The following is a 15,352-nucleotide window of genomic DNA, read 5'->3' on the forward strand; positions in this document are numbered from 1 at the left end:
AACCACAAATTCTATAATCGTCGCTGTCGGTAAGCGGGAGCGACATGACAGAAATAGTGATCTTCCCTGTCGGGCTGGCTGTCACAGTAACATTAACAAAGGTCAGAGGTCAAGAGAATGAGAGATTCAGCATGTACTGTACCTTCCTCAGCCTGTGTTTGCTCACAGCAGCTTTACACAGCCAAAGTTTTCAGTGAAGGTGATGAGGAAAGCTCTTAACACAATGCCAGTCTGATATTTTTAAATGTATTTATTCATTTTATAGTAGTTCTATGATCTCATGTCTGTAAAACCAATTTTAGACTTGCATAGAATCACACAGCCTTTTTAAAAACTTGCTTGCAGACTTGATCCTCGCACGTAAGTTCCTGAAAGAGAAAATGATTGGTTGATACCTCTTTCATTCTTTATTTGTCTTCACCCAAAATGTGAGGTAACTTATAAATCATGTGAAAATGCTAATACATTGAATGGATTACCAGGTGGAGCAGGTCTCCTTCAATCCAGTGGGTCCATCCTCTGTTCTTCTTCTCTCCTCTCTGAACACACACTAGTTTGTCGTTTTCCCAGTTGATCACACTCTGAGAGAAAGTACAAATGAAGTTGTCAGACAAAAACAAACATGGAAATTGTATTGTAACTGTAATTCTGCAACATAAGCTCTCACTTGGCATGTTCTGTTGTCCAGGCCCTGTGTCACCTCTGTGAACTCTTCTCCAATTTTGAATGAGCGCTCAAGGTTTCTAAAGGTGCTGATTGTCCGGATTGTGAAACAGTCTCCCTCTTGCTCAATCACCTTCTGGGGCTTCAACATTTTGGCAATCTGGCGTATTGCAAAATCAATGCCTGCATGATAAAATGAAACGAGGACAGACAAACAAAATGACACTTCTGTAAAAATTGACAGGAACTTCACCCTGCTCCAAAGTTCATGTTTCCAAAAATAAATGTTTACTCTCATATGTCATTGAAAAGTCTCCAGGTCAATGACATTATAATAGAGACACTGAGGACAGACAGTCTTTATAAAAACTCCTGAATTCATTTCCATCTATTCAACATTCACTTTTTTCGACTTTTTTCTTCTCATTTTCCTGAGACTGATATCTGACCTATAATCAATGAAACAATGAAACAATGTCCTGCAAATACATTTAATGATTCTATTGTATAAACATAACAGGGAAGTAAAAAGCACATTCACAAATTCAGAGATGAACTGCTAATAGAATCAGCGTCACTCACCAATAGCCACCATGTATCCATCTATATTATCATTGCTGATCAGGTCCCATGTCCCGCTGAAGTCTACAGGCATGTTGGACGGAGAAAAGGACGGAAAAGAGATTCCAGCCTCTTTTATGGGGGGAAGAGGCGATGACACCTTCTGATACTTGTTTGGACAGATACAGTACAGGGAAGGAGCACTGGAGGGCAGAGACGGACTTTCTACACACAGAATGATGAAACTCTACTGTTTGTGATGACACACCACATTACTCATGAATCATTAACCATTGCTCCAATAAACTGTTAGTCTGAGGAACCGATTAATTATATAACATGTAACAAATGTCAGTCTGGAGAAGGACCAGATAGTTTTCTTTGTGTAGAGGATCTAGAAACATTCGGCATCTTTACGAGTAGGAAAAGGTTTGAATTCAGCAATGGGTTTCAAAAAGCTTGTGCCCTGAAAAAAATGATCAAACACTTAGAGGTTAATCTTGCAGAATTGTGTTTAGCAGAAAATGAAGTGCGATACATGCGTGTGTGAAATGTGATCCGTCCCCATCCTCACAGTTGGAGCCGTTGGCGGCACGACCAGTCTGGAATTCAGTTACACGTGGGCCCTGGAAGTGTTTCATCCATGTTTCACTACATGCTGGTTTTCATGGCGTATCATAGCAGCAGATGGATCCCGAGGAATCAGAGGTTGAAATTGTAAGTGTTGGTGTGACGACTGTGTGCTTAGCATTAAGAGTTTACATTCCTATTTGGAATTGGAGCAACAATACAAGTTGTACCATTTCAGATGTTTACATTTCGAGGTGTTTTAACATGTGAATGTTTTGTTTCCAGTCAAATAGTAAATGCAGTGTTCGTGGCGCTGGTTTTGGGCCCTCAGCTCTACGTCATTTCAAGGTAATAAGATGAGAAGGAGATGAGATAGGTGGCGGCACGGCTCTGAACCATGATCTGTTGTATTTGTAGGAGAAGGAACACCGCTTTAATAATGGTTTTGGTTTTGATCCAAGGCCAAAATCCTCCAGATTCTGCAGTCAGCCTCTTCTGAACAACCTCTCAGCCTCCATTGCCTTGTCCTTCATAGCTTCAGGTAAATCACACACGACACAGTGGCTCACACATGCAAAATCTGATTAACGCTCCCTTAACCCCGGGCTCACCTACCTAAAAAAAAGCCTAGCTCTGACATTTTCTGATCATATTTTACATCTAGATTACATCTCTATCGCAGTCCTGGACTAATTTAAATGAGATCAATCCAAGTCTGAAAATGTGAGCCAATTTGAGTTGATCTGATTTAAAAGGATTCTTAAATCTAGAATTAGGATTCATCTCTGGCGATCCCGTCTCTCTTCACAGGGTTTTCGGTGACATTCACATTGATCGACCCGGTTCCTCAGAGCTTTTGGGCGTCCTACCATTTCTTTGGATTGGTGTCATGTGGTCAAGGCCTGTGCACCGCCATCCTGACTCTGACGGCAGCAGCATGCGTAAGGATTAAAGCAGTGGTTCCCAAACTGGTGGGGGAGATATATGTCATATCTCCCCCACCAGACAGACCGATCAGCCATCCCGTATTGGTTTATATTGCCCCCTCCGCCCCACCAGAGAAGTAAGGAAGGGGGGCACGAAAGACAAAGTTTGGGAACCACAGAATTAAAGACTAAATATCCCTAGAATCGGCGGGGAAAAAACATTAACAAGGCTATATCTGTATATTCACAGGCAAAAATCACCCCTGAGCTGTACTACACGTCGGTTATTCTGACTGTGATGTCTACATTCAGCGCAGGTGAGGTCATACACTTGCATGCATATCTGAGAGTCAACACCTGCGGCTCAAAGCACTGACAGCTGTTGTGCCTGTGCAGGTTTCTTCGGGGTGAGAGGAGGTCTGTGGTTGGCTAAACCCAGCAGGAACAATGAGCACTAAAGCAGTCCAGCTGTCCCACACCGACATCCAATACCTCTCCACGTATTAAATGTTTAATGTGGTTTCCGTGCCGCCACCAGCTTGTAACTTTAAACCGCAGGAACGACAAGAGAGAGAGAGAGAGAGTGACTTCAGCATTCTCAGCCTTTTAATGCTCATTCATGGTAGGTGACACAGAGCCAAAGGTGACTGATGGTTGCCGACGACGGTTCACATTTGTTTGATTGTGACTTCAATGAGGCGATTCAGTGTGTCGTTAAGACGAATACAGGTTCATACAGAGCTGTGAGTCGTGTTGTGTTCCCTGATGAAGGAATGCTGCTTTCAAAAGCGCTGGCATGGGTGAACGCTAAAGGCTCCTTCAAGCACATTCATTTCTATACATCACACCTAATAAGTTAAAGTTCAACCCACTGCAAAGGTATGCATGAACAGAAACACATGAAGTAACATTGAAACTTGAACATGTTTACAAATGTCTCCTGGGACGACACCCTGCTGCCTTAAATGGATCCATAGAGTTCCAGTGTGGGAACGATAAAGCAGAAAATAGACTGGCAGCATCCACAGATATTATTGTCTCATAGATAATGAATGAGGACAAATTCTGCACTTGGAATTGAAACATTAACACATTTACACTAAGGAACATTAACAAATGCCTGCTGGAATTTTGTCCTATCGTTATAAATATGAAGACAGCTTCAATACATTTAAGTTGTAACTGAAATGAAACTCAACACTTGGAATGTAGCTCAACATTTGATGTATAGAATGTTCAAAATGATGGATCTATATGCAGCAAATACTATTTACATTAGCCGAAAAGAGTTATTACAAAATGTCCACAGGCTTTCTATGGCTTCCTGTGTTTTTCTATTCAGGCACAGCGGTGCTGTAGATTTCCTCGAGTTACATTCCAACCACATTATTTATAGGAACATAAATCAATCTTAACGTCTCTGTTAATATTTCCACATGATTTGCTTGCAAAATATGAAATATGCTGAGTAACAACCATACAATTAAGAAATGTACAATGCATAATAAACCACATTACTGCAGGTTTACACTTTCACCTGAGATCGCATTTGATGCCGATACGACACACACACACACACACACACACACACACACACACACACAACTTCAGCATAAGGAAATGTGACTGTTTGTTGGAAGTTGTTTCAGGCAGCAAGTGTTTAACCCTTTTTACAGATTGAGATTTACACAGTGGTACATACACTGCAACTTCATTTTTCTTTCCATTCCTAATTTCCAGGCACTCACAGGTCAATTGAATAATTTAAAATCAAAACCCTTCACACATAATTAGGCTTAGAAAAACCAAAACAAAGTCTAAAAATTCTATTCCACCACACACGCACACAGACACACAGACACACAGACACACACACACACACACACACACACACACACACACACACACACACACACACACACACACACACACACACACACACACACACACACACACACACACACACACACACACACACACACACACACACACACACACACACGCAGGGGGGGAAGCTAATAGGCTTAAGGACCATCGTGTCAGTTTTGCACGTTTAAACATATCCACTACAAATTGCATCCACTTTTCTTTACAGCTGACGGATTATTGTGTATGTTTATATATGTATGTTACACTGTTTCAGTATGTTTATGATGCTTTATGAAGACCGGCTTGTAGAGAGTAAACACATGTGAGAGAGGTAAATCTATGACTTTGGTCTTGGTATTGTTGGCTTTGGCTGAGGTGAGGTTGTGGTTCTTAAAGCACGGGGTCGTACATTCTCTGTCAGTGTCCAGCTGAGTTGGACTGATGTTTCTATCCTAGAAGTGCTTCATAGTCCAAATACCACACCAGGCTGCCGTTCTTAGGTCGCACCGCAGTTACGGGGTATTTGTTTGGGTCGTCTTTCACTCGGCTCATCTGGGTGACCAGCGCGTGTTTACCTTTGCCCATCACCAAAATGGCAACCTTGTGGGCTCGGTTAATGGCACTGAGGCTGAGGCTCATGCGCTGGTGAGGCTTGGCTGGGCTTTCTGTGAGGACCACCAGACTCTCCCCCTGGCTCGCCGCTTGACCCCCAGGGAACAAAGAGGCCGTGTGGCCATCGTAGCCCACGCCCAAGAGCACAAAGTGGAAACTGGAGCCGTTCACTAAGCTGCGGAGCTCTTTCTCATACAGGTCCGCTCCACCGTCCTCCTCCACGCACAAACGCTGGTGGAGCTGCACGGGCATGGGGTGGATGTTGTAATAAGGTATCTTCACGTGATGGAGCAGATGGTCGTGCACGCTGCGGAAGTTGGAGTCAGATTCGGTTAGAGGCACGCAGCGCTCGTCCACCATCCACACGTGGGTGTCCCGCCAGGGGAAGGAGAAGTGGTCCAGCACCAACTTGTGGAACAAAGCAACGGGCGTGGAGCCGCCGGAGACCGCCAGATGAAACACTCCGCCCTCCCTCACCGCAGCCTCGGCTGCGTCCTGTATGTCGGCGGCCAGCTTCTCGACCAGCTCCTCGGCCCAGGCGGACACCATGTCGGCGCTGCGATATTTGCCTTGCATCACTTGGTAACCGTCCGCTGATAGGCCGCCCCTGTTGTCATTCTTGATTATCACCACCCCCTCGTTGCTGTAGCTGAGGCCTTTACCTTTAACTCGGAGGTCCAGCAGGTTCCCGTTGACGGCGCCGCCGGGGTAGATGCGGGGGAAGGTGACGGCCAGACTATCAAGCAGCGGAGTCCATAACACCCAGGAGGCCAGGAGGTTTTCAGAGCTGATGAAGTTATTCTTGCGTCCGGCGAAGATGTGAGCGATGAGTTCTGCGTAGGCTTCCTTCTGGACTTTTGGGGCGTGCACATAATAGTCTGAAAGGGGCAAATCTAGCACGCTCACGTCCTTGTGCTCCGTCACTTCTTTCCACTGGGGATCCGTTTGAACGGGCTTAAATAGATTTTTACTGACAAGAATTGCCGGATACTGAAGGCTGCCGTGTCCAAAGTGGAAGATGATCTGTCTGGGCTTGCAGTGGACGCTGTGATGGCTCTGAACGCAAAATACCTCGTTTTTGAATAGAACGCGAGCGTACCCCACCCGCTCGTCTAACATCTTCCCCGACAGCAAAAGAATGGGCACGCCGTCATACTGGGCCGTATCAACGTGAGCAAGAACCGCTGCAATATAAACAAAGGGATCATTTATTAGTATATCTCCTTTAATCTGCATACACGATGAATAACCATTCAACAAGCGTACAGTACTCACCGGCAAACGTCGGTGTGCTACTGAGGTAATCCTGCGTCTTATTCAGCTCGTTTCGCACCTCCTTGTTGTAGTTCTGGTACTGGCCGACCACAGCTTGATGCTTTCCTAAGGGCAGCAAGTGAGCAAAGATCTTCAGCTTGTTCTGGAGAGCTTCCTCACTGCTGCTGAGATTCTTGGGAGGCCTCATGGTCAGCAGGGTCATGACCTCTGTCAGGTGGTTCTGCAGCACGTCTCGGATCACCCCGTACTGGTCATAGAAGGGGATTCGACCTTTGACATCAAAAGGATAGGTGAGGAGATGAGCACATGATTGAATTTTTTAAACTTCTTGCTTGCTTGCTTGTTTCGTATCTCAAATATGGTCAATTAAAAAATGTTCATATTTAGAAACGTTTTCAATCACCTTTAGCATCCAGGGTCTCTTTCAACACGATCTCCACCCTCTCGATGTGATGCTTGTTCCAGATGGGATCCAGAAACTTCTCGTTCTCCTTTCTGAACGGTAGTATCTTTGAAACAACCTTTTTTTAAACAGAAACAGTAAAAGCATGTCATGATTTAAGCACATTGGTTTTGAAGGACGGATTCACATCTTAGGAAGTTAGAAGATTTTGTTACCTGCTTGCCCAAGTAATGGTCAATTCTATACATTTCATCATCCTTCAATGAGGTCCCGAGCTGAGAGGCAAGTACTTGCGCGCTCACGAGGTCGTGGCCAAAAGGTTTCTCTAGCACCACCCTCAGCCACACCCCGCTGCTGGGCCTGCAGCTGCTGTTGACCTTCTCCGCAATGTCTGCATATGCAAAGGCCGGTACTGACAGGTAGAAGAGCCTCCCTGCCTCCTCCAGTCCCTCTTGCTGGAGTTTTTGCTCGATGTGTTTGGTCAGATCCTTGTAGTCTTCGTCGGTCTTCAGCTGTCGATACTGTGCGAGCCGCAGGAACTGCTCCTTCAGCACGGCACAGCGCTGCTCAGACACGTCCTTGGCGCAGGACACGGCCTTCAGGATCTCAAAGAAGACCAGATTGGCCTTGTCCGCAGGCGTCAGTCCTCCACCGTAAAAGGAGAAGCTGTGCCCGCTGCTGACCTGGTTGGCATACAGCTGGAAAAATCCCTGCCACAGGTACTTCCTCGCCAGGTCGCCCGTTCCTCCGACGATCACCACGGAAACATGGCCGTGTCTCTTTGTCTCCAGTGTCTCCTCACCGTTTGCTCCCTGAGCACACAGAGTGACCAGGAGCAGCAAGACAGGCGCAAACATGCTCTGGTCCAAACCCGTCAATCCAAAGTCCTAAGAAAAACCAAGAGAGGAGAGTAAAGACATGATGTTACAGTTAAAGCATGACAGACACGTGACACGTGACACGTCTTATTCCAAACTACATTTACATACAATAATCTGTATTTTTAGTCCTATGGATGCTGAATAGCAGAAAAGGATCGAAAAATTGATCCCATTTACTGCCTAAACCACAACATAACAATACAACACATACAAGACATGACTATCGCTGTATTTCTCAGTCAAAGTCAAAGCCAAAGTCCCATTCTAAAATCTAAGACCACACATTGGAAATCGAACAGAAAACATTCCAGCTGACACTCAATGCAAATGAAAAATCCAGATCCACTGAATGTAAGCAAAGTCCACACACTCTGAATGAAACAGCGAGCCAACAAAGTGAGCAGGTTCCGTGAGCCCGGGTGATGTGCTACTGTGTGATTCTGTGCTGGAGTGTAGAACACTTCACATGGGAGCAGCAGGGGTGCAGACTTTGCACTTTGCTCAAGGCTGTTCAGCTTCCAGTAAGAGAAAGGTTCTGCTGTTGATTGACCGCTTTATTGATGGTTTTGCAAGGGCCTGCAAATAATCCATTTGGCAAGATGGGAAACTGGCAAGAACAACAACTCCAATTCATGATGGGAGTTATGAAAATAGACTTTATAAACTTATTAACTTTCTGATGTTTCTACATCAATGGCTTTTTTGTTTGCCTTGTGAAAACATGAATCCTTCTTTGTTGTTAACCCCTTAAATTGAAATTATATGGCTTGCTATTTCTCTCTCATAAGACACACATTCACAGTGTGAGTGTGTCTTATGACTGAGTGTAACATCTGGAATCCCTGCCTTCCACAATCATGTTTGCACAACAGTAATGCAAACAGCAAAGGCCACTGCTCCTGTCCTGAATGCTCCACTGTTCCAACAGGCTTTACCCTCGGCTGAACCAATTTAGGCCAGAATTACACTGAATTTTTACAGTTTTTATTAGTAATTAAAGAATAGACGTAGATGTTTGCGTTTTCTGTTATTATTTGCTGTTGCTATATCTTCTCTCCTTGGCTCCTCGCCTCCTTTAGGTTAGTGTTACACAAGTTTGCACACAGAATCAAAACTTAATTCCTGTAAAGCTCTTATCCATCTTAACCTCATGATTACTCCTCAGTCACAGACGACTTTCAATTTTTGTAATCTGCGTATACAATCATCCTGTATTCACATGATTAAGTCAAATTCCATATTATTCTATATTTTGTCAGCCGTGATCAAACCTTCACCAAGGTGTTAAGCCTTTACATTCCTCTCTTGTCAAGAATGTCAACAATGCAGATCTTTGCACCTTCTTATCTCTTCTCCTTTTTGGCAAGAAGTCACTTCTCATATTTTAAAAGCTTAGGAGTGTTTTCATGTCATTGTCCTCAAAGTTTTTAATGGTTGCACTGTTTTTGTGTCAGGTTTATTTTGGATTCCTTAAATGTTCCTTAATGGCTGAAACCCTCCTTATCTCCGCATCCAAATTTCAATTAATTCAACGTTTTATTTGTAAATATTTGCCAGAAACCACTTGTTGGCTTTACAAACATTTTAAAACAATGACGGAATTGCAAACTACTTCCAATAAGATGATAGTCAGCCTAACAGCTGCTCCGTTATTTTGTACAAACAAAGTCATTCAACCAGCTCAATTTGCTTCACAATGAATCTATGTTGCAATTGAGTGTGAATGTATCTAATCTACAAAGTCCACAGTCTACTTATATTATGTTATATCTATATATGATATTCATCGTTAGGGGTAAACTGCGGTATATTTGTGACGTTTAGGGGCGCAGGTGAGGAGAGAAGCGTGATGTTTGTGAGGACAACACGATCATCCAACGCTTCCACCTGCTAGCTGTCAAACTTCACTTCCGCCGCACACAAACGCGCTTTCGTCACAGTGTTACGGACATTTAAGCATAAAATAACGGAGACACACAAGAAAAGAAATCCGATTATCGACGCGCGTGTATGCGTGTGTGTGTGTATGTGTATGTGTGTGTGTGAAAAGTTTCTGCCACTAACCTGCCCGGTGTTGGGATTGAAAACCGCTCTGCTCCGTTCGCTTCCTACATGAGTCACGTGACCAGAATCCGCTGCTCTCATTGGTCCGTACAGTTCATCCACTCTGCATCCAGCCGATGTTGGTCAGTCAGTCACCGCAATGGAGAGAAGTGATGGCATGAGTTTGAGAGAAATAAGGAAAAGAAAGGGGAGAAGAAAAAAGAAAGAGGGCGAAAGAAATAAATAAAATAAAAAAACAACAGAAAGAGAAGGAGGACTATAAAGAGAAGGGATCATCCATAATTCCTCCCCCTCCAGTAGCCATGGTTAACACATGCAGCTCATATAGTTCAATAGCAATAAGTTGATCATCATGTCTGTCTGTCTGTTAACTGTAACTCTCCCACAAGTATGTCATGATTAATCATGCACATCAGTCGCTCTGTAGCAGCTGTCATACTGCACTGGTCAAACAAGAGCGACACCTACTGGTCAGAATGTGCTAAAGTTACTTTCTTCTACCGTTTGCCTCATGAGTCACCGTGCTGCAAATGCTATCAGACCTCAAACACAACCTCAGCAAACAGTCTACCAGACATGTACATTATGACAAATTCTAAATAAATTGCTGACTTTAAAAGGATAAACATGGGCCGGTGTTTGCGCTGCATTGTTCAGCTGTCTCTCATGTTATCGTAGGCCCACCTCAAACAAAGCAGGTGCCCTTTTGGACAAACACTGGAGTGATTGTTGTGGACCACACTGCCACATGGCCTTTCTGATCCTCCCTTTTCCTTTCCTAAACATTTGCTGCCGCCATGAGCCCTTGACTCAGCAACTCCACCTTTCCATTTAATGCACATAACGGGATTTAACACACACTTTCTATCCAGACTACCAATCCCCTCAAAACCCTTCAACAAAGTGAATAACAGAATTACGGCCATTTTCTGATGCAGGTCTCTATCAGTTCACAGCTTGACATTATGTTACAATGTACATATATGAACAATATCAACAGTGAGTATAAAGGTTGATGGTATAAATCACTATATAAGATCAAAAAGCAGCTCTGTGTTTCTCTGCTAGACGCTGGTGTCTAGAATCTGACACCACATCAAAGCAGTCAAACCCCTGTTAATTATATGGCTAGGGTGAAATATTTTAGGTAACAAGCAAAAAATAATATTTCCTCTGTAAATTCTTGGCCCACACACACACACACACGCACACACACACACACACACACACACACACACACACACACACACACACACACACACACACACACACACACACACATTACGCCATCCCTACCACTACCTTACAAACAGCTGTAATGCCTGTGATCACACTGTATAGCCCTCCCAAGTTGGCCAGCCACTGTGAAATGTAAACAGTAAACAGGACGGAGCATCCTGTGTGTTCGTGAGTGTGTGTGTGCGTGTGTGTGTGAAGGGGAGGGGAGGGACTAGCAGCTAAAGAGTGAATGAGCCCATGCGGGGCCTGCTAGCCCAGCTGTCACTGCTATAACTTCAGACTTGAGAGACCACAGGATGCAAGCTGGAGGGCCTGTGTGTGTGTGTGTGTGTGTGTGTGTCGGTGTGTGCGTGTGTGTGTCATCGCCCCACACCCCCAGGCATTCTCCTCAGTCCCTGGCTTCCTTCCTCCCCTTTGTTAAGCCTGCGAGGCAGACTTCGTCAAGCTGAGCACACAAACGAATGCATATGAATGTGTGCTGTCATCTTTATTAGGCCCCCTTGCCAGCAGCCATTACATTTACCACGGCTCTTTACCGAATGAGATTTCACTTTCAGGCCTGTGCTCCCCTCTCGCCAGACGAGGTGGATTACTGACCCCTCTGTCTCGGGTAAACTTGAATACACAACCGGTTACTTACGAATAAGAGAACCTCAACTGTAAAGAACCGGATAAACAAAGGCCTTTTAAATCTAAAAACGATGACGGTTACTTTCTTTGTAACTCACTTAAATGAACCATACAGATAGATAGACTTGAACCGAAACTCGGGAATGGAGTTTTGGTCGCATACAAAATTTACATGTAAAAACCCGGCAGCTAATGTGTCTTTTGAGGGAAACACTTTCTGGATTAGTCTGCATAATCCACAGACCTCGCTGGGAACACTTCACAATGGGAGCTGTTCCCTTCCAATGGTAAAAAAATAAATAAATAGGGGAAACTATTGACGGTGAAGTCTGTGGATTATCTTGAATAAATAGGACATTGTTTTTCAGATGGCACCTTGCTGGATTTCAAATGTATTTGTTGATGCCGGCGGCGACAGCATCTTCGAATCACAACAAGTACAAAGGTATCAAGTATCAAAGGTAGAGTGAGAAAGTATGTTTTTTTATGAATTTGTTGAACTGAATCTTAAGTTTCAAGTTGCAAACTTTGAACTTTGAATTCTATTTTAAAGGTCAGTGAACTCTGTCAGCCATCTTTCTTGAGATTCTTTCTCAAAGATCTTAACGCTCCTTCTATCCACCTGCAGGTTTGGGGTTTTCTTTGAATTGTGATCGTTTTCCTGGAAGAGAAACAGTTTCGCTCTTTGATGCATGAGTTTGGTACGGGTGCTGGGAGCGATGACTGATTGGGGCAAAACCGCAAATGGACTTTACTCATGAGTAATGCTCCGTGTTTTGAACCACAGTTCTTCTCTTCATGGGATCGGAACATGTCGGAGCGTGTTCCTTCTTTTGTGTCTCAATGCTACACTGAACACCGCATGTCCCACATAAGGAAACACACACACGCCCCGAATTCCAGTTGAGAGAGGTAGTGTTTTAAGAGGTGGCACACAAGTTCCAGAGCTTTGGAGTGAGACGACTGACAAAAAAAGGAGAAGAACAATGCACCAGCTTTTAAACAACAGAGTGCATTATGTCTTGGAGTACAATGAAGAAGTTTCTACAACATCCATTATTGGGAGTATAAAAGGATGGGAGTGTTTATGGTTTTATGATTAGAGCACACTTTTGTCCTTAGTTACAGTATGTTGCTTTACCTACATATTTGCTTTTATTCAGTATTGACAAAAGACCTGTTGAGCAAGGCATGTGTAGATTAGAGAGTCTAAACCCTTGTTTTTGAGTAGCGGCTTACAAGCTTTGATTTGGGCGGTGATGGTAGCATGTGTCACTCTGGGTTTCAAGCTTCAGAGGGTGCATTTTGTCTAATACAGTATACTGTAATGACTGTATAGTTAAATGAATGTAGAATTGTAAGGAACATTCCTGCCTTACCTTCACCTGCGTCCGGTGACCTGGTTTGCTTGTAGGTTGGCTTATTAGGTTCTTAGCAGTATTACTCCGAAAGATTTGAATTGATTTCAAAAACTTAAGGCACAAGATAGAGAGGTATTTCTTTAATGATTCCTTTATATTGCAAAATAAACAAAACACCAATATCAAGAAATAATACGAGCAATGGTGCAATTTGAATCCAAGACACACTTAGCAAATTAGTCCAATTATTGTTATTCTCCTCAACTTCTCTCAGTTTATGCCACAATTTGAATAAAACACTTATTAGGTCTTGGCTTGTTCAGCCTTATCATAGGTATGAGCTGTGATGAATGACCATTGTAGCTCCAGTTGGAACAATACTAACAGAATCAATGGAAGAACATTGAATCAACAAAACAAAATACATGTTAAATGCACACAGCCACGGTTAGTCTCAGATGCAAATCCATCACGTCTTAACGAGGGTTTTGGGGGCCCTGACTGTGAGAATGGTGGAAAACAGTAGGTGCATTTAATCTCGGCATTACACAAAAACTCCCTGGGGCTCTGAATAGAGTTCCACCTCTGTGTTTGCTGATACCGGGAGAAGTGTGAGGAGAGCGGGGGAGTGAGAGGATAAAGGTTTGAATGACATGGCGTTGCTGCTGCCTGCCACTGCTGTTCACTGACCCACAAAATGCTGCCCCAGCCCCCAGTGTGAAGTACTTTTGTGCTGTCATCCCCCTCTGAAGGGAGCGGAGGGGGTGTTTGGGCACCCAGAGGGCTCAACGCTCGGCGGCTGCACTCCACTCTCCAGCAGGACGCATGCTCTGTTCGGTGAATCAAAAGAAGCCTGTATTGTAATGAAAGCATTTGCATACTTGTGTGTTAGAGAGGGTGTTAACCTTTGACACCTTTGAGAAATGGACGACAACAGAAAGCACTTCTCAGAGTTGAGGCATTAACGCTCTCCAAAATAGCACCTTGCCGTACCTCAGTATGTATCCAAACCAATAAAGAGCTGAGAAAGAGGGTGCTTGAGAAGTTTCCTTCAAGCAGCAGCTCGCACTCAAAACAAAGCGTGTCGGATCATTTGAAAGTGAAAGATTTCTCGATCTTCTAACACTCTGTCTCTGTGGGATTTAAAGCCAGATCTCAATTTTCGTTTTGGAAACATTCTTCAAATGTTCCTCGCAAAACTGACCGGAGCTTTTTTTCTACATGATGTCACTTGTTGGAGGAAAAGTACAACATGGAATTCGTCTGTGAAGGCTTTACAAGCACAAATTAAATATCACAAACAAGCTTTTATTCACAAAAGCACTGAGAAATATCCACGCATCTTTAGATCTGATATGTTATTGCAATGGGGTCATTTTCCTTAAACGGTGGAGTATCTGTTGTTAACCTGCCATATGTGTTTGTGAGCAATTCAAGCGATTGTCATTTGAAGGTCAAAATAGACATAATCCAACCCACACTTAACTTGTTAATCTAGTTTTTTAACCAAACATCTTTCACTCTGTCTGTTGTATGATTAATGTCCGTGTATGGTAGCGTTGGACAAGACATTGTCTGCCTCTTCAGTTGTTTTTTTGGGGGGTCTTTGTCAGGATGGCTGTCAGTGTTGGACCCTCAGTCTGAGGGGCTCTTCTACCCAAGTACACGTCGCTTCACGGAGAAGACTTGACTCTGAAATTCCTCCAGATAAGAGTTGCTAGGTGATGCTATTGTCAGATCTTCTTTGCGGTCACATATTCATAGCCAAATTGCAAGGTTCTTTATTAGGACTGTCTCATTAGTAGTCATATATTCATACCAGACCACCCCCCCACTTGACCCCTCCTTTACCAGTCGTGGGAAAGACAAGTCCTGGATGAGACATTGTGGAGGATTCAGGCAATTACTTGGAACACAGACAAAAAAGATTGTCCAACTTGCCCACTCTTTCTTTGTGAAATCTGTAATACAAAGATGTTTATCAGTGTAAACAGTATTTTTGTTTTATCTACACAAATTCTATACAATTTTGATACCTTTTTGAGTCATTAAGAGCACATTTACACCTGACTGACATTAACATTCCCCTACAGGACAATGATCAAGTGGTGGTGCAATTAAACACAAATGAAAAGTACCCCAACATGATTGGAATTCAACAATTCCCGTCTTTGTGTTTGTTCACATCTGTGTTAGGGACTTTGGAGACTCAACATGTATTAAATTCCCACAGATGCAGCTGCAGACGTGACACCAAAGCAACAGTTCACGCCAAAGACAATTGAAAATCGCTCATGG

General features: G+C 43.6%; 3 protein-coding genes across 4 annotated transcripts; 1 reads left to right on the forward strand and 2 right to left on the reverse strand.

The window, feature by feature from the left end:
• Positions 1–235: 235 nt before the first annotated feature.
• On the reverse strand, positions 236–1,384 carry rbp7b (retinol binding protein 7b, cellular). Its single transcript, XM_076141068.1, has 4 exons — positions 1,246–1,384; positions 668–846; positions 480–581; positions 236–368 (listed from the first exon to the last, which is right to left on the reverse strand). Exons 1-4 carry the CDS (start codon positions 1,316–1,318, stop codon positions 315–317), a joined length of 408 nt encoding a protein of 135 aa, XP_075997183.1. The 5' UTR covers positions 1,319–1,384; the 3' UTR covers positions 236–314.
• A 206-nt stretch (positions 1,385–1,590) lies between these two features.
• Positions 1,591–3,494, forward strand: LOC142991078 (uncharacterized). The gene is made up of 6 exons (XM_076141066.1): positions 1,591–1,941; positions 2,080–2,142; positions 2,256–2,335; positions 2,605–2,735; positions 2,971–3,037; positions 3,117–3,494. Exons 1-6 carry the CDS (start codon positions 1,868–1,870, stop codon positions 3,176–3,178), a joined length of 477 nt encoding a protein of 158 aa, XP_075997181.1. The 5' UTR covers positions 1,591–1,867; the 3' UTR covers positions 3,179–3,494.
• h6pd (hexose-6-phosphate dehydrogenase (glucose 1-dehydrogenase)) lies at positions 3,305–9,920 on the reverse strand. 2 transcript variants are annotated; one of them, XM_076141060.1, is made up of 5 exons: positions 9,825–9,920; positions 7,095–7,766; positions 6,880–6,997; positions 6,477–6,746; positions 3,305–6,385 (listed from the first exon to the last, which is right to left on the reverse strand). In XM_076141060.1, the coding sequence occupies exons 1-5, from the start codon at positions 9,903–9,905 to the stop codon at positions 5,037–5,039; spliced, it is 2,490 nt and encodes an 829-aa protein (XP_075997175.1). In that variant the 5' UTR covers positions 9,906–9,920; the 3' UTR covers positions 3,305–5,036. The 2 variants fall into 2 exon arrangements, with proteins under 2 accessions (XP_075997175.1, XP_075997176.1); XM_076141061.1 differs by lacking the exon at positions 9,825–9,920 and adding an exon at positions 8,131–8,234.
• Between the last annotated feature and the right edge of the window lie 5,432 nt (positions 9,921–15,352).

This window comes from Genypterus blacodes, unplaced genomic scaffold, assembly GCF_046128005.1.
Source record: "Genypterus blacodes isolate CSIRO-AG114 ecotype Tasmania unplaced genomic scaffold, CSIRO-AGI_Gbla_v1 ptg000017l_1, whole genome shotgun sequence".
Classification (NCBI taxonomy): domain Eukaryota; kingdom Metazoa; phylum Chordata; class Actinopteri; order Ophidiiformes; family Ophidiidae; genus Genypterus; species Genypterus blacodes.

What these genes read in the sequence shown, in the direction of transcription:
- rbp7b (XM_076141068.1), bottom strand. Translation starts at nt 1,318, where the DNA reads ATGCCTGTAGACTTCAGCGGGACATGGGACCTGATCAGCAATGATAAT. An exon ending in TGGATACATGGTGGCTATTG is followed by an intron (nt 847 to 1,245) that starts GTGAGTGACGCT and finishes TTTATCATGCAG; the next exon opens with GCATTGATTTTGCAATACGC. An exon ending in AAGGAGACCTGCTCCACCTG is followed by an intron (nt 369 to 479) that starts GTAATCCATTCA and finishes TTTCTCTTTCAG; the next exon opens with GAACTTACGTGCGAGGATCA.
- LOC142991078 (XM_076141066.1), top strand. Translation starts at nt 1,868, where the DNA reads ATGTTTCACTACATGCTGGTTTTCATGGCGTATCATAGCAGCAGATGG. An exon ending in AGGAATCAGAGGTTGAAATT is followed by an intron (nt 1,942 to 2,079) that starts GTAAGTGTTGGT and finishes TTTTGTTTCCAG; the next exon opens with TCAAATAGTAAATGCAGTGT. An exon ending in CTTGTCCTTCATAGCTTCAG is followed by an intron (nt 2,336 to 2,604) that starts GTAAATCACACA and finishes CTCTCTTCACAG; the next exon opens with GGTTTTCGGTGACATTCACA.
- h6pd (XM_076141060.1), bottom strand. Translation starts at nt 9,905, where the DNA reads ATGAGAGCAGCGGATTCTGGTCACGTGACTCATGTAGGAAGCGAACGG. An exon ending in TCAATCCCAACACCGGGCAG is followed by an intron (nt 7,767 to 9,824) that starts GTTAGTGGCAGA and finishes GGTTTTTCTTAG; the next exon opens with GACTTTGGATTGACGGGTTT. An exon ending in TAGCACACCGACGTTTGCCG is followed by an intron (nt 6,386 to 6,476) that starts GTGAGTACTGTA and finishes TTTATATTGCAG; the next exon opens with CGGTTCTTGCTCACGTTGAT.